Source organism: Neolamprologus multifasciatus, chromosome 20 (genome assembly GCF_963576455.1).
Source record: "Neolamprologus multifasciatus chromosome 20, fNeoMul1.2, whole genome shotgun sequence".
Classification (NCBI taxonomy): Eukaryota; Metazoa; Chordata; class Actinopteri; order Cichliformes; family Cichlidae; genus Neolamprologus; species Neolamprologus multifasciatus.
The window spans coordinates 8,607,946-8,626,366 of NC_140458.1; the positions used below are offsets into that span (position 1 = coordinate 8,607,946).

The 18,421-nt window shown below is 38.0% G+C and overlaps 1 protein-coding gene across 3 annotated transcripts; it reads left to right on the plus strand.

Annotated features, from left to right (window-relative positions):
- Window positions 1–925: 925 nt before the first annotated feature.
- Window positions 926–17,126, plus strand: tuba5 (tubulin alpha 5). Of its 3 annotated transcripts, XM_085146596.1 has the most exons (5): window positions 926–2,591; window positions 4,275–4,500; window positions 5,939–6,087; window positions 8,827–9,507; window positions 11,626–17,120. In XM_085146596.1, the coding sequence occupies exons 1-5, from the start codon at window positions 2,589–2,591 to the stop codon at window positions 11,914–11,916; spliced, it is 1,350 nt and encodes a 449-aa protein (XP_085002722.1). In that variant the 5' UTR covers window positions 926–2,588; the 3' UTR covers window positions 11,917–17,120. The 3 variants fall into 3 exon arrangements, with proteins under 3 accessions (XP_085002722.1, XP_085002723.1, XP_085002724.1); XM_085146597.1 differs by lacking the exon at window positions 926–2,591 and having other exon boundaries at window positions 3,460–4,500; window positions 11,626–17,121; XM_085146598.1 differs by lacking the exons at window positions 926–2,591; window positions 4,275–4,500 and having other exon boundaries at window positions 4,513–6,087; window positions 11,626–17,126.
- Window positions 17,127–18,421: the final 1,295 nt, after the last annotated feature.

Here is an 18,421-nt window from a genome sequence, read left to right on the forward strand (position 1 = left end):
TAGTTCTCAAACTGGGGATTTGGCGCCTCTAAAGCATCATGAGATAATCTGGTAGGGAAAAAAATGAATATCTTCTAAACAGACCATTTTATAAAATGTCAAATAATACATTAAAAAAGAAAAATTGTGGAGTTAAAAAGTTACAAAGTGGAAATGTCAAGCTACTAATTAAGACAATTAGGAACTAAAACTAATTAAGACATCCTCCCTTTGGGGGAGTTTCAGCCTCGCATTCACCAAATGTAATTCTGGTAATATCTCTAACAACGGGTGCTTTTCCCACCACTAAGTACGTTTATTCCAGAAAGGAAATGCTATCTGACAGATATCTGAAGCTTTGATTTGATGAATGCTAAACAGAGCAATCGGATACTGTTGAAAGACTGCCTTTCAAAACCAGCAAATGATGACACAGGATCATTTCAACAGGTTTTTTAATAAAAGAGAAATATTAGATTTCATGGCACAAATGCGAGGAAGGTACTCTCTTGTAGAGATCTTCAACAGAAAATGTATGTAAATGCAAACCTGAGTAATAAATCAAATATGTTTCCAAGTTTAATATTTTGCAATACATGCTGATATTCTTAAGGTTCTTCATGTATGCAAAATACTAAATGTTTTATGTCACAGACAGTGCAGAAAAATTATGTTTCTTGGGATTCTCATGTTTTCAGAGGCAAAATTTAGCATTCTTTAACTCCTCCATACTGAATTGACTCATGTACGATTATGTGAAACATACATTTTTCACAGGGCTCTGTGCAATTCTTAGAAAGGTACACTCCTTGACTCAGAAGCTAGTAGAACCACCTTTAGCAGGAATAACTTAAAGTAATTATGTCCCACCCTTCTTTACAATATTGTTTCAGTTCATTGAGGTTTGCAGGTATTTTATTTGTGCACGGCTCTCTTATGGTCCCACCACAGCATTTCAGTTTGAAGTTTGCTTTGAGGTTTCTTTTCCTTTTTTAAGATATTCTGTTGTAGTTTTGCTCATGTGCTTGGGATGATTGTCTTGTTGCAAACAATTTCAATACAACTTTTAACTATGTGGACAGATAGCCTGGAATTTTATTCTTTTTTATTTTCGTTTTTCCAGAAGACTTGTTTTGCTCGAAAATAACTTTGCAAGCTGTGCTGCCATGTTCCTTTTAGACGAACAGCCTTTTTCAGGCCATTATTGTAGCGAAACCATTTGTACGTGTGTATCTTAAACAACGTGTGTATTTCGATCTGTGCAGAGATTTTGTTTGCGTATCCCAAACAGTGTGTGTAAATCTGTAAGCGTGCATAGATATTAATGGTTGAAAAGTCTCAAAGCTTTGTTCACTGAAAATACACACAGGTCATGAAGCTATGTTTTTTTAAACAAGAATTTTGCTAAACTTCTGCCTTTCTCTTCACAATCCTTCCAAACAAGCCATGCTTGTTACAGTTACAGTTAAACTTCCTGGGATGTCCACTCTGGCAACTGTCTCATTTTCCAGTTATGAATAATCTGATTCACTTCAAACTGTTCAGAAATGACCTTGAAAACTTTCCAGATTGATGTGTAGCAACAGTTTCTTTTTTCAGATCATTGCTTGTGTCTCTCTTCTTTGACATTGTGTTAACCCACACCTGAATGCTCCAGACCAGTAAACCGCCAGCCTTCTGCTTTTACGGTGGTACTCACACCTGCTGATGGTCAGTAAACCAAGTGTATTTGTTTATCAGCAGGTGGCTACTACTTACTGAAGGTTTACTAGGTTAAATTCAGCAGTATAACCAAAAATATTTTTCCCTCTTAAATTATTTTAAATGTTTGTTTTCAGGTCAAAAGGGGGAAATGATTGACAGACCTGTATGTTCTTTTCTCTAAACCAATCTTTAGACTACTCATATTTATCCTTTAGAGGGGCTAAGTAGTTAAAAAGCTACTCCTTGACTCCAGAAAATGTAACAACCCAACAGTTTTATAATGTAGCCAACACATGCATTATTATGCATGCATTATATTTTTGATCACTGTTTTCCTTCAGTAGAATTTGAAAGTACACTTTAATGTCTATTCCATTTTTTCATTCTGCTAAACAAAGGAGCCAAAAAGCTGAAAACAAAAGAAAATTGTATAACTTTATAAAACGGAGAGTTGTTTGTAGTCAGGTTTTGCTCTACCAAGAAGGAAAATGTGAACAAACTTGTCAAAGATGACAAGTGTGTCTGATTTTCTGTCCAAATGCCGTTTCTTCGAATGCATACAAGTAACAACAAGCCAGAAAAGTGTCTAAAACAACCTTTTGAGGCAGAACTGGCTTAATGGGGGAGGAAAGCTTTCCTCCCTCCCTCCGTACATCAGTCTTCTCCCTCCTCCCAAAGCCCTGAATCAGCACCTTCAGACAGACCCAACTGAGAGGCGTCTACATGTATAAAGAGCGGCGAGCAGCACACGGGACAGAACCGAGCTGTGCTGGTGGAGACACGTTACTCGTCCCGGGACGCGGCAGAGGAATTACGCAGTCTGTGTCTGTCCAGAGCCTCACTGACAGACGCTAAACTTCAGATATTCTACAACAGAAGCTGCTTTTAAAATCGTCTGAAGCAACATGGTAAGGGAATCTCTGGAAATCTAGAAACTTTAATGTTTGGTTTTTAATACATAAAAATCACTTTTTCCTCAATGACCTCCACTCTGCACACGCAGTCTGCACTGAATAAATTTGTTCTATTGCTCACATTATTCTTTAATCATATTTTTAAGGGCCTATACCCTGAAGAAAGTGCAAGTAAATACACTTTGGTATATTTTTAATGTTTCTCGAAAAAAGGGACCTTTTTTCCCTTTTTAATTCAAACCTACATTGAGTGCTTGGACCTGGATGCTTCATAATTTTGCTCATGATCTTCCAGTTTTCTTCCTTTCTTCCTATCCGGTGGTTTAATCTGCAGTTTGTAGCCTATTTATTGGTTCATATTTAAGATTTGCTGCGCATGTTTTAGCATTCATGTTCTCTGTTGTCTCCCTATGACTTAAAAACTGTCACTCAACAGTGAAAAATCATCTAAGGGGATGTTCTGCCTCTGGGTAAAACGAGCTGAAATTTTCAACATGCTGAAACACGACTGGAAGATTTTGGAAGATGCACCAATGAAGTGTTGAAATGAGTGTGGCCTGTTTTTCAGTATTGTTTACACCTAACAATAGACAGAGCAAGGGCACAAACATTGCACAAAAGAGAGTGTATTAGGAGATGTTTGTGCTCTGAGCTCTTAACTGCAGTGTGAAAGTAAAATTCTAAGCCAAATTATGAAATCTAATTACTTTAAATATTATTTGATTTTTAAATAAGTGGATTGTTTTACATATTTTACTTTCAGCATAATTTCAAATTGAGCAATTTCATTTATTTTTATGTACTTACATAGTATCTCTTTATTAATGTTTTTCTTTTCTTACAGGTGTTTCTTTTTAGCTTAAGTTAGGATTTTACATCTTCAGTTTTTGTGTCTGAATTAGAGTAACTCGACTTCTTTTAGCATTTCATTATATTTTGAAGAATCAAGTTTAAGCAACTCATCAAATAATCATTGTCATATTTTGATTTATGGACATTTGAACATTCTGCCTGCATTTTTATAAATCCTCCAAAATAAAGAAAAATAAACAAACAAAAATCACAACAAATGTGATTAAAGCATTTTTCTCCAAAGTAAAACTTTTTTCTTTTCTTTTTTTTTTAATTCAGTGATAATTCAATTTAAACACTGAGGACCTTTTCTGTTTGGCTCCTAGTTTAAATCTGTGGTTTCACAACAGTAAAGGAAACAAGTCTGTTTTTACCTATGTGAGAGATTTGAATGCATTTTCTTGATATTTTGGGCTTTTTCATCAATACATTTATTATTTTATAAACCTTTTATTCCACTCAAGTAAAATTTAAGCAAAAAAGTTTTTTAAAAAAAGTTTCCAGTAATTTTCCTTTGGCTCTGAACAAAATCTCTTTGGGAGTTGCCAGAAATTCCTCTGTGCAGAAAAACACCCTAATTAAATTTCTCTGGTAAAAAAAAAAAAAAAAAAAACTTTCATTGTCTGCTACTGTGCTGAGCACCTTTATCTGAAATGAGTCTGACTTCAAATATGCATCCAGCATGGCAAAAAAGTGCAGTTTTATAGTTAACTTGTCTTCTAAAGATCCTTTTTTGTGAATCTGAATGATGTTTCCAGTTGGTGACTGTGCTGATTTATACTTTGTGTCTATGATAAGCTTCCAACTTAATCTTCTTCTGTGCAGAGGGAGTGCATCTCTATCCATGTGGGCCAAGCAGGTGTCCAGATGGGAAATGCCTGCTGGGAGCTCTTCTGCCTGGAGCATGGTGTTGGGCCTGATGGCGTCTTCCTGGACTCTCCAGCTGAAGCAAACTCTCGAGAAGATCCTTTCAACACTTTCTTCAACACTGGGAGCTCTGGGCGTCACGTTCCACGAGCGATATACGTGGACCTGGAGCCCACTGTGGTTGGTGAGCAGCTTTGATTATGTGCTTTTTTTACCCTCCTTATTTTTTTAATTAACATTTTGGGTCCAATTATCTGTGGTCATAAGTATCAAGTGTGACGCATTTCAATCCACATGAGCCATGTGGATTTAAGACTGGTATCCAGGCAACAAGTGCAGTCGTGACTCCTTCACCTTCTATTGAATGGATATTATGTAAACAGCTGGATGTGGAAGGTAATTTTCAGTGGATTTCAGCAGGGAAAGAACATTTTCTTCCATTATGTCTCAACCTTTTTCCAGACTGTTTCATTTTATATAACTGCTTACCAAGCCTTCACTGAACGGTCTTAAAATAAAATATTTCTTTCACAAATTTAGTTTCTCTAAGGTTCTGCAAAAAACCACATGACCTGTGGATAAATAATGAAAAGTAATATAGTTAAGGAGCAGACCTTCACTACAGCAGCCCAAGCAGCAGCCTCTGGGGCTGAAAAATGAACACAAGTGTCAAAAACTGCAGCTCCTCTAATGGCCACTTGAGGTGAGTCAATCCACAGAGAACTTTATATCATTTAAAAGGGCATTTACAACCAAAAAAGAAAAGGAATAAAGAACAGATTTGGCCTGTAGGGATAGTTTCTCCCTTCCTGCAGTCAGTACAGTGGTGGATGTGCCTGCCTGCTAGGCCTCAACTCATTTGTTAAGCCACTGAACTGGACCTCTTTGTTGTATTTGTGTTGTTGGTGATTGCTGGAGCAGTTTGATAGAATTATCTGGAACGTAATGTGACATGCTCTGTCGAAGAAGTTTGTGCTTCAGTTTTGATTGATGAAATTCTAGTATTTTGTCTACTCAATGCTAATTCCAGATCTTTTTGTTTGTGTGGTGAACACATAGTTTATAATTTCAACTTGCTAACAAGCCTTGGCTCCATACAGCAACGAACTCCAGACTCCACAAACCCAGTATAATGGACTAAATCCCAATGTTGAAGCATTTAAAAAAAAAAAAACCACTATGGTAGCCATATCCATTTTTTTTACATATAGTTTGTGGATTACACAAATCAGAAACATACTTGACAACTTTATAATATAATAAATAACTGAAATGTCCTGTATTCCCTATTTCAGATTGGTAAAATATTATAGGATGAAATGAAAATTGTGAACTTAATCAAGGATAATGAAGTGGGGAGAGTAAACCGGGTGAACACTGAGATAAGACACCAGCACGCTAGGAAACAAGGGACCACACCCAAAGAATGCTAATCAACACACTTGAGCAAAAATGTGAAACTCAAATCTAATAATAAATCTATGGACCAAACACAGTGCTAAATAACAATTCAAAGTAAAAGAAAAAAAAACCCTTCAAAATTCAGGGGCTAAGAACCAGGATCATGACCTAGGTACCTAAAGGGGAGATGAGTCGGGTCTGAATGTGATCTTTCCTTCCAGATGAAGTGAGGGTCGGAAAGTACAGGGAGCTCTTCCACCCTGAGCAGCTGATCTCTGGAAAAGAAGATGCAGCCAACAACTACGCTCGAGGTCATTACACTGTCGGGAAAGAAATCATTGATGGAGTCATGGAGCGCATCCGTAAAATGGTTAGTAATAATGAAAGAGAAGCTCTGCTATTTTCTTTATCAGTAGGTGTAATGGTGCTCTTATAATAGTTTTATTATTAAACCCTTTTTATTATTTGGACCTTTTATTTAAGTATTCTTTTTTTCTCTCTAGTTATTCATTTATTTTTTTGAGGTTTAGTGACTGTAATTTAAAACGTTTTGGATTTTTTGGTTGTTGTTTTTTTATATACTTTATCCGTATTACTAGACTCACAGTTTAAAATAACCTTTGTTCATCTTGTGCTGTTGCCCCTTTCAGAAACAAACCATTTAAGCTCTTCTCGCTTTAAGGTGACTCCTCTCAAACAGCAGCTGTATTCCTATTGTTAGAGCAAATACATGACATGGAATAAGTAGAAGCATCATAATTCCCCTTTAAATCAATGACGTGACACTTAAAGGAATATCCTGCTTCCTTTGTAGGTTTGAATCAGATGAGAAGATGGTAACACTAGTATACCAATGCTACTGCCGTCAGTTACCCCAGGTCCCCCTCCCTGCTCATCTTAACCTCACAGCATAGCTTGTTGTAGCTTGTGTTTAAGAAACTGTTGCACCAACTTTGGCACAACCCCATAAAACCTGTTTGCACCGGTATAAAATAATAATTAGCAGAAAAAACTGGTTTTACTACAGTAATAAAACTTTCAGCCTTTAGGCTATAGCAAGCTAACAGGCTGGTGGGATTTGATACATATTGAACAGACAGATATGTGAGTGATGCTAAATTAAGTTCCAGGAATGAGGCAAATGAGCATAATATGAAAAAAAGTCAGTTAATGTTTTATTTTAGACTGTTGAGTTTATTATTAATCATTTTCAGGTTGGTACACTTTCTACCTGATAGCAGCCAACGACAGACAACTGTTTAACGCTTTTGCTTTATATTGTCAGCACTTTAGTGGTTTACTCTGGATGGTTCACCATTGCAAAGACGGCAACAGATTATCCTTATGTACGGGAAGAATAAGAACTGTAAAAGCTCTTTAATGATCTATGAAATCCAACATGCTAACAGTTTTCTTTTTAATCTTTTTTTTTTTTTCTTCCATGCTTATCACATTGTCCTTATCTGCAGATAGACTTTTCTGGCTTTTGTCAGTTATCGTTCTCCAACAGAGACAGGGGTCATTACACCCCCCTGCCATCTGCATTAAACGTAGACAGACTCTTAGCTAACTCGATACATGATGAAGACTATAATCTGTGGTTGAAAGCCCTAAAAATATTCTACTCAAAGCTTCACCTCAGCCATCACCCAAACATGGCGAGCTTGTTAACAAAAAACAGTGCTTATGTTTTCAAGTAGTTATGAGCTTGGTTTCAATAAACGTTTTCAATAAATATCTGGTTTGTTCAAAATCCAAATTATTATGCAATAATTCATCTTAACACTGGCACTCTCCAAAAGTTGATTCTGTTCATCTGGATGTAGCGTTTTGTGGGAGAAACATTTCGTCACTCATCCAAGTGACTTCTTCAGTCTCAGCTGACTGCAGGTTTCCCCAATCTTATAAACAGTACATTGCATAATGACTGAACTTTGGGCTTTGATCAGTGGTTGTTGATCAATAGTCATGAGAATTTGCATAGTTAAGATTAAGGAACTGACCTCCCAGCCCTTTGTTCCTTCAGTGGGCTGGTTTCAGTCATTATGCAAATGTGCTGTTTATAAGATTGGGGAAATCTGCAGTCAGCTGAGACTGAAGAAGTCACTTGGATGAGTGACGAAACGTTTCTCCCACAAAACGCTACGTCCAGATGAACAGAATCAACTTTTGGAGATTTACTTACCTGGATGATTGAGCATGCATCAAGACTTAACACTGGCAGATTCCAAGAAATTTTAAAACTCGGGCATCAAAGTGAAATGCAATAAAAGAAAATATTGCAAGATAACCAGACTGGTGGCTTGCTTCAGTGCTCATTAACAGTATCTGAGCTACTTTTCCCACATGAACTACAACTAGAGGAGATTTGGGGGAACTTTCTCCTCCGCCTTTTAATCCCATTGTACAGAAACTGTCTACAGGCACTCATGAAATAGCCCTGAAAGAAGAAGAGCAAATGACTAAAGAACCATTTACACCTTCTTCTAGGCAATAAACACATTTTTTTAAGTTGTTATTCTTTATAGTTTTTTAAAGCTGTTTAGTTTCCACAAGTTTTTCTTATAGTGAAGCTGTTTGGCCCATATAAAATCAGCTAATGCATGCTGATTGGTCTGTTAAGGGAGATAAACCCACAATAGCAACGGTTTCCAAATGATAGCTAGAAGTTAGAAATTTATTTTAACTTCAACAGAAACTGGCATGTGCGTGTAGGAAGCAGTTGGTTTTGGTGGTTGATAGTGATTTCCATCAGGAGGCCGTAGCTGCTGTTTCTTCTGCTTGTGCTGCTATAATCAAAACTGCAGATGCTGCAAAGTGGCTTGTGGTGTCCTCAAGACTGACACACACGTGGTTTGGTACAACTGAAACATGTAAGAAATGGAAAAATGGAACCAGTTCTAAAAAAAAAAAAAAAATGAAATGAAATGATGAAAATTCAATTTAGTTTTATTTATACAGTCACCTCAAGATACTTTATTACGTAAAGTAAAAGACTCTACAATTTCAGAAAGAAACACCCTATCAATAAGGTTACTTACCTGTTTGATAAACTGTATGAAATTTGGCTTTAGCTGCTTTAATACTGAAAACTCTTGTGTCTCGTCAGACCGACCAGTGCATCGGCCTGCAGGGTTTCCTCGTCTTTCACAGCTTTGGAGGTGGTACCGGCTCTGGCTTCACCTCTTTGCTAATGGAGCGTCTTTCGCTCGATTACGGCAAGAAATCCAAGTTGGAGTTTGCCATCTACCCAGCTCCTAAAGTGTCCACGGCAGTGGTGGAGCCCTACAATGCCATCCTGACCACCCACACCACCCTGGAGCACTCCGACTGTGCCTTCATGGTTGATAATGAGGCCATCTACGACATCTGTCATCGTAATATAGACATTGAGAGTCCTGGTTACATCAACCTCAACAGACTGATTGGTCAGATTGTCTCCTCAATCACAGCCTCCCTTCGTTTTGATGGCGCCCTCAATGTGGATCTGATGGAGTTCCAGACCAACCTGGTCCCATTTCCTCGTATTCACTTCCCTCTGGTTACCTACTCACCAATCATCTCTGCTGAGAAGGCGTACCACGAGCAGCTGACCGTGTCTGACATTACCAGTGCTTGCTTTGAACCAACCAACCAGATGGTCAAGTGTGATCCTCGTAACGGCAAGTACATGGCATGCTGCATGCTGTACCGAGGCGATGTCATCCCAAAGGATGTGAACGCTGCCATTGCAAATATCAAGACCCGGCGCTCCATTCAGTTTGTTGATTGGTGCCCCACTGGCTTCAAGGTTAGTAGCCATCAAAGACATTATAAAAGATGGATGTTATGAAGTTCTGTTTTGAAACCTCAAGCTGAACAATGTCACATTAACATCTTGGTGTTTGAAAACAGGAAATGGTGAGCAATGGGTTGATCTTAAATAGAAATTGACCGGCCAGTGAACATACCCTGAAGAGTCCTCAATTCTGACCTCAATGATGTCCATAATTTACAAAATGGACATCAGATTTTATTTAATGTGACCAGAAATCAGTAATTGAACACATGAAGTCATCAGAAAAAGCTAAGATAGCCATGTGGACATTAACCTTAGTTTTAGAGCTTTTTCATACAGAGTAATCCAAACTGCACAGCAACATGTTAACAACTAACGTAGCATTGTGGATGGATCATCTCAGAGGTTCTCTTGACTGAGGTTTTCAGTGTCTTCTTCCTTCCATTCCATCCTGTGGATTAGCATGACGAAAAGAAACACAACTCATAATGATTTCTATTGTGAGCTCCAATAGGTTGTCTATATGTACAAGCTGTGATCAGCTGACCTGTTCTGCTACTCTGAGGTTTACTGCTCTTTGTGGATTTACACAGCTGAATTCAACAAGATGTAAGCAGATGTTTCACAGGCTATCATGACATACTGTCTTGACAGTATACTGTTTATATTGTCTGTATACTAGACAGGATAAACAGTATGCTGTCTAGTATACAGACAGTATACATTTTATGCTGTATTTGTACTAGACGGTAAACAGTTTATATTAATGTGCAATTCAGTGAATGAATCTAAGCATCATCAGCTTCCACATGAAAAAAAACATAACTTCACATCGTGTATAGATCCACTCTGTACATGATGTGAAGTTATCCAATGAGGACTTCCATGTAAGCTTTAGCTTTCCAGTTTATCAAATACCACTGAACAGTTCTTACCTATAAATGAAGTTAGGTACAGCTGCTTAAAATGGCTATGGCGCTATAAATTATGTACCTTTCATCTTTTTTGATGCAGTAACCCCCAGTGATTGATAGACCATTAGGATTGCCTTTCATTGTTACTGTTACTGCTCAAACAGGTCTGACGTTTAAAGGCTAGATGTGAAATAATAACTCCCCTCAAATGTCTTAAACCAAAAATGAGAAGCCTGTTTTGAAAATGTAAAGAGTAGAAAGTACAGCTATTGGTCTTAAAATGTACGGAGAAGACGTTCAAAGTTGTGTGAAAAATCAATACTCAAGTAAAAAACAGAAAACTGAAAATTGTGCTTAAGCACAGTAATGAAGTATTTGTACTATGGTACCTACCACCTCTGCAAACTGCTCAGAGCTACTTTCCACTACTGCCTTATTCACCATAGCAAGTGGCATAATCTGGCAGATTTTTATGTTTGGTTCCCTTCAACTGACAGGATTTGTGTCTCCTCCCAGAATTTAACTGTTAGGCAAATGTGTAAACCATTCAACTAAACCTCATAAATCCACTTTCCATGGCTGCCTGGATGTTAATCTTTAACACCCGAAAGAACAGGTTAGAGAATTTTGACTGTTTTAACCCTAAGTGGTTCCTCGGTGTCTGCGAAGGAGCATTTAAACCTAGAAATGGCTAATGATGTCAGATTCAATTCAATTCAATTCAATTTTATTTATATAGCGCCAAATCACAACAAATGTCGCCTCAAGGCGCTTCATGCATCTGTAGTCATCTGTGTGACTACAGATGTAATCAGTAGTCACACAGGCCGGGAAATCAGTCACTGACCCCATGAAATCAGGCATTACTAGAGAACATGTGTAGCAAGTAAAACACGTCTTTTTACATTACAGGTGAACATTCTCCATTTCTGGTTTGCATCTCACTTTTTCAGTTTTCACTACCGTTTGATGATTAGTTGGTGACTGTTTGCAGACAAGTCGGTATCTTTCATGCCAAAAATGGCTGACTGCCGAAATCTGAGATCAACCAAAGCAATCATAACTGCAACTTCCTGCAGCCATTTGCCAGCCGGTCAGGGAAAACATATTTAGTAGTTGCTAGGTTGCCAACACGTCTCTAGGCCTGTGTAACTGAGGTCTAACAAGTACACCTTAAGATACGTCATGTTTCTGACGTTTAACTTTGTCTTTACAGGTCGGCATTAATTACCAGCCTCCAACTGCAGTTCCTGGTGGAGACCTGGCCAAGGTCCAGAGGGCTGTATGCATGCTGAGCAACACCACTGCTATTGCAGAAGCCTGGTCTCGTCTTGACCACAAATTTGACCTGATGTACGCTAAGCGTGCATTCGTCCACTGGTACGTGGGTGAGGGCATGGAGGAGGGAGAGTTTGCAGAGGCCAGAGAGGACCTGGCTTGTTTGGAGAAAGATTACGAGGAGTTGGGCCAAATGAACCCCGACTCTGAAAACGACGAAGAATACTGAAATTTGTAAGGCCTAAATCTGTGACAGCAAGGCTGTTATTTAATCCTAAATAACCAAAGCGATGCATTTCTCACTGCCTTCCTTGTAATGCCATTTTTATGTGAGCTAAGTTGTATTTGAATTGTGCTCTGAATAAATGTTGTCTTTGCATATTTTGTGTAATAACTTGTCAGAGACTCGGTGGTCTAAGATGGTGCCAGGTAACCACATGTGACCCCTTTACAAATCAGGCCAAGGGGTCTTTGATGCAAGCCTTTCCACCCCCCTCCTGCTCATATTTCCTGTCTGCTTCTACACTTCACGCAAGCCACTGGTGTCAAACGTTACCTATGACTAATAAGAAGAGCCTATTAATCAAATAGCAGGTTACTATTTCACTAATTTTCTTCTATGTACGCTGGGACTTGTCCTAGCTGCCTTTAGGTGGGAATTGTATTACACACAGGACAACCACACTCAAATTTAAAATCACCAATTCACCTGACGTGCAAGTCTTTAGACTGTTGGAGGAAGCAGGAGTACCGAGAGGAAACCCACGCAGGCACAGATAGAACATGCATACGCAAACAAACTCAGCCGTCCCCCAGGTTTGAACCCAGAACCTTCTTGCTTTGAAGCACCTTTGCTAACCGCTTCACCACCCACTAAAAATAACAGCTTCCTCTTGTTTGGCTGCATGTCCTCCTGAGATGTGTCGTTTGACTGTGAATAGCAGCCAGTCAAACACCGTGCAGAGCAACATGCAGCAAAATGGTCAACAAAGTGTTGTGGTGTTCCAGAAACTGTACAGCATACAAAAATATGACTGAAGATCACTGGGACATGTCACCCTCATCTCCAGTATGTCTTGCTTGAGTTTTCACCAAGTGTTATGCTCAATTCTATCAACATATTTTTATCTGCTAGAATAGCTTTGTATTGTTCACAGACCAAAATAATCCTTATTTAAAACTCCTTAGCTCCCTGCTGTATCCCTTAAAAGCAACTACTTTCTGGTGTTTTCATCACATCATTAAGTGCTCTGGGGCATCTGTTGTAATTTGGTGCTATATAAGTAAAATTGAATTTAATTGATGTGCGGATCCTTGTTAAATAGCAGCTTTGAAGGGAAGATGCGTGCTTACATGACCATATTAGAACTATTGCCTCTCAGGGATATCATGGAGAGCCAAAAACAGAAACTTTTTTTTTTACAAAATGGTGTTTACAGCAGTGTGAAGCTTGAATACAGTTATTTATACAATGACATCATTATTCCAAACTTCAGCCATAATTCCCATTGAAAATAAATACATAGGTGGCCCATGCAGTGATGCCATGAGTTGCTGCACAGGTGTTGACGACTAAATTCTTGTCTACATTTCTGTTAAAACACTCTCACAGTGATTTAGTCATGATGGGACAAAGGCGGGAGGTGGAACCGCTTTAAATTGTGAAAGTGCTCGAATCTTGGACAATTTTCAGATTGTTAAACACTGGAATGGATAATCTGATTTCTTAGTTAAAGTTTCTATGGGCAGAAACAAGATTTCAGAACAGGAAGTAAAACAAAGACAAGACAGTAAAGTCAAATGTATCAGGGAAGCTTCTTCTTTCAGCTGCTAAACTGAACTGCAACCGTATCATCCTCTGTCACACCTCTTCTTGTTCTCCTTCACTACATCCCTGAATCTTCTCTACGGTCTTCCTGCCTGGTAGCTTCATATTCATAAATCCACTGTCCCTCCTCTGCACATGTCCAAGCCTTGCTTCCCAAACTTTGTCTCCAAACTGCTCGGCCTGAGCTTTCCCTCTGATGTACACCTTTCTGATCCTGTCCCAATTTTCCCATAGACTTCCATAGGACCGGAAGGCTTTTTGCAGCCAAAGATATCACCTCCTGGTGGACATTTAAAAGAATGCAATGAATGCAATTCCACACTTCACACCCAGTACCTGTAACCTGGCTTTGTTACAAATTAGAAAGGAATTTCTTTTGCTTTGGACCCAAACCAGTCTCTGCTTTGACAGGTCCTGGGTCCTTTTGGACCTCATCTGGAGTCTTTATTGGTCTGGTTCCTGTGAAAATGTGTCAGGTTTGTTACGGAGGAGGGAAAGATATTCTGTGAGGTTTCTCTTCAGATATGTTTCTCCACTCTTTGCTTATTACAATTATCTCTGAACAATCATGTAAACACTGCTGTAAGCCGATTTAGTAATTAAATGGCATTCTCTGGGTTGGAACGGGTTACCGTGAGCGCAGGCTGGACCTGCAGCTCCCCTCCAGATTCACTGTATCAGGTGATGTTGGTAAGTAGGCCACGGCAGCTGTACTTCTAAGGAATCAACTGAAATAGGATGTAATCGGATGCAGAGGTGTTTCCTCAGTTATTTTGTTTCAGATCCTTTTAAGTTTGAGATTTACAGTTATTTTGATTTTTATTAGCTTTACGTTTTCTTTACATAACCACCCTGCACTAATCGGGAAAAAGGGAAATAAAAAGATGCCACTACATCTTTTGTATTCACTGCTCAGCCATTCCTCACGAGCACGTTTTAAGTTATTTTAAGTGAATTTCATACATGCAGTTTCAATTTAGCATTAATCTAACATCAAACCCCCCTAAGTGGCTTACCAGTGGCCTGGTTCATGTTAATAAGTGTTTGTTTTTTATGTTAATCAAATATACTCTATTTTCACATAAATAGGGTTAACAGGCAACTATAGCCTGGATATGTCTACACTGGTCTCAGTGTTGTTGCTTGTTTTGTTTCCATGTGCAAACTGTTTTTTAATCTCCATTCAGATGTGCTCAGTAAAAATATCACTATTTCTCTTTGTTTCATCTTATTTCTTCTTAAAACTTCTATTCATGGCCTTATATCACATCCACAGAAATCGATATCCTGCAAGCTCCCTTTTTTGACTTGTTGTTAAACTCAAATGCCTCGAGCAGACATGTCCAAAGTCTGGTGCCTGCCTCAAATGCATTATTTATGGCCCGCCACCACAAACAGAATTAATAAAGTGCAATTTCTTTGTTTACCTCATGTTGTCAGCACCATGAGATGCAACCAATCGGTGTATAACACTTTTATACACTCACACAACAACAGAAAAGTACGTATCGGTTACAATTAACATGAGACACTGATATTCAGCAGCTTCACTGAAGCTTCATGTATTTCAGACAGCTTGACCTTTGTGTTATTTTACTGTCCATATGTGAATCAAAAGTAGTTTTATTTTGTCACCATTATTCTTGTGTTAATGAAAATGCCTGTTTTTTTTTTAAAACCATAATGTTTACACCTCAAAAAGAAAAAAAAAAGATTGAGAAACATTATTGGTCCCTGGGTGATTTCCCATTAATAAATATGGAACTATTGGACAAAAGGTTTGGACACCACTGGCCTAAAGTATGAAAAACACCAGTTTCCTCTATTAAAACAGCAGTTTCATCTTCTTAGGAAGTGTTAGGGTTAAGTGTAAGGTAGCAGCTGTTAGCCAGTTTATTACAGCAGCTGCCTCTGATTAGTACACACAGTGCTGTGCAAATTCACTCTTGGATGTTTAGATTCTTATCTGACAAACAGTACAGTAAGTGAGGTGGGCAAGATTAAAGCTGCCATTACTCCAATGCACACAGCCAGATCCAGGATGAATAATCAGTAAACTGAAAGACAAAGAGCCACAGATGGCACCGGTCCCCACAGAGCAGTGATCCCAACATCATGGAGTCAGTTTGGGATTATGAGACAGCCTAAATCCACAGAAAAACTGGGGCAAGTTTTACTATTGTTTGGTAACACAAAATATTAATTGCATTTTTTTTTTAATTTAACTGTTTACTCCACTTTGCGTGGAAGTTAACTGATAATAACTACTATTCATGGCAAAAAAAAAAAAAAGATAGAAAGAAAGAAAGAAAGAAGCAGATGTTTTATGAGATACATCCAATCAAACTGCGCTCAGTGTCTATTTAAACAACGAGTCCGGGCAGCCGTTAAAAGTGTCACCTGCACGTATCCCTCCGCGCAAGCATAAACATAAGTCACTCAGTAAAGAAGAAAGCCGTTTAACGCACAACTTCATTATATTGTGTTTTTATTATATTTGGAAGCATGAAATTCGTTTGATATTACCCGCAATTCGCTGCCAGCTGTTACAGGCTGACGCTGAAGTGGAAAAAGTAAAGAGTCGTTTCACTTTTTGGCGTTAGCTAAGATTTTGAGCCTGTGGAGCAGATGCATGGTGGCTGCTAGCTAGATGCACCAAAAGTCATTTAAATTAAGTTGGGTCAGACAAGACCATGACATAATAATGTCCATTTTAAACAGATATAAGTTGCAAACAAAAAGGACATTGTGAAATATTGACCTTAAAAGCTTATACTTAAACTGCCTTTGGAGAAATCCACAGAAATCAGATGGTGTTATTTCTTGTGAACACTGAGACGTTTGACTCAGTAGTGGCAAAAACACAAGCTTGTCAGAATTTAGGAGTCCAATTAAAACATATATTTGTCTTGTTTAATGAGCAATCCATGTACAAAACAAATGACTTGCAGCCTGAGATGTCTCAGCTGTATTGAGAAATACTTTTAACCTTAACTTTTGGCTGACCGGGATAGATTATGTATTTATTTCATGTTTTAGTGCCAAATATCTTACCCCATCATGGAACAAAACGTCCTCTGAGTTATTTATTTACAAAACCCTTGATTACAACAGTGTTTTTACACCTTTATGATTTAAACAGCCTGCTTCATCTGTTTTCACCTGCATAATAATAATATTGCACAAGGAATAGAAAACACTTTGTTTACCTAAATATAGATTTCACTGCCAAATTGGTGCCTTTGGTGAGCAGTTTGTGGTCCCTGGGCCACGTGTTGGCCATTCAGGCAGTAGGCCATTATGCCATGATGTGGGTGGGGTCCAGTCCTCCAAAGTTTCTTTAGTCCTGTGTTCAACTGGCTGCCCCTCCCTCAACCTGGTTCTGTATTTATAAATAAAACTAAACTATGTAGAATTCGGCGAGTAAAAATGTGTGTTCCTATCTATAAAGTAAAAGTGTAGATATCAAAATGTGGCAACCTTAAAGCTTCACATGACAATAAACTTTCATTATACTGAATAAGCTATGAAAATGATTGAATTTGCATTTGAAATTGTGTAACATGTTTTAATTAAAAGGCAAAAGGTAATGCAAATTTTTCTGAAATTTGCTTCTGAAATTTCTTTTTACATAATTAGTGAGAAAACATTCAAAAGAGGAATTAAAGATATTCAAATGTCACAATGACAAAGGAGCGTGTTTTTATTGATGGTTAGGAGTTGAATCATTGTCTGTGTAGTTCTCGGTCATACAGGTCATGGTAGTCTAAGAAGACTGGAAAGAAGGTGACTGGGCTTCTTTCCAAGCTCCTTAAATGAGTTAAATCATTAGTTTTTACTCATTCTATGAATGCATGTATGTCATTTTATTTGATGATTATATTGTAATTTGATCTGCAAGTAATTAAATAATTAATAAGACAGTACCTCTGGTTTTTAGCGCTGTACAAACACGTCAACTGTGAAGTAAGCAAGTAAACCTAAAACACATCACACTTACAAAATACTGAAGTTAGTTACCTTTTTCTAGAAATGAATTAAACATTTTCATATACCTACACTGTGAATCCCCATCTAGTTATATAATCGTTACTATTTAATTAATTATCTTTTTCATAAGGTGGCATACACTTTGTATCTACATAGTTCTCCCGTATTAGCTTCTCTTCACTGGCTTTTTGTAAAATTTTGAATTTAATTTAAAATCCTTCACATTAAATATAAATTCTGAAATATTATTACCAGATTAGTCCAACACAGCTCCATTTTTTGGGTTCAGGAGACAGACAGCCTTTCTACTTTTAAGAATAATCTTAAAACATTTCTTTCTGATGAACCTTATAGTTTGGTCTAGATCAGGTGATCCTCGATGATCCCTTTCTTATGGTGCTATAAGTAATATATAGTTTTTTTTCCCCCTGTTTTCTGTTAGTGTTGACAGGGCCAGCAGCTTAAAGAATTTGCCGATGCTGTTGCATTGATATGCACCTTTATGTATGTGAAATTTAACGTGAGTCCTTATCTGTTGTTTGTGAGTGGCAAGAATTGTAGGATTGGTGTGAACTTTATTGATTTTTTATTTTTAATTATTGCCGCATGCTCTGTTATCCTCTTTTTTGTCTTCTCTTTGCCCTCATACCACAAACAGTCATGGCAGATGTTGCCCTTGGCTAAGGACAGTCTTCTGGGAATCTTTTTCTGTTAAAAAGAGAGTTCTTCCTCCCCACAGTTGCCAAGTGCTTGCTCTTAGGGGATACTTTGATTGTTGGGGTTGTGTTTCTGATATTGTAGGGTCTTATCTTACACTAAAAAAGAGAGTGTGGTGTTGTGAAAACTGAATTAAAACGAAATTTCCAAGTGGCCTAATTTTGAATCAGCCCCACGTTAAAGTGGAGTATATCCTGTT

What these genes read in the sequence shown, in the direction of transcription:
- tuba5 (XM_085146596.1), top strand. An exon ending in TGGAGCGCATCCGTAAAATG is followed by an intron (nt 6,088 to 8,826) that starts GTTAGTAATAAT and finishes GTGTCTCGTCAG; the next exon opens with ACCGACCAGTGCATCGGCCT. An exon ending in GGTGCCCCACTGGCTTCAAG is followed by an intron (nt 9,508 to 11,625) that starts GTTAGTAGCCAT and finishes TTGTCTTTACAG; the next exon opens with GTCGGCATTAATTACCAGCC.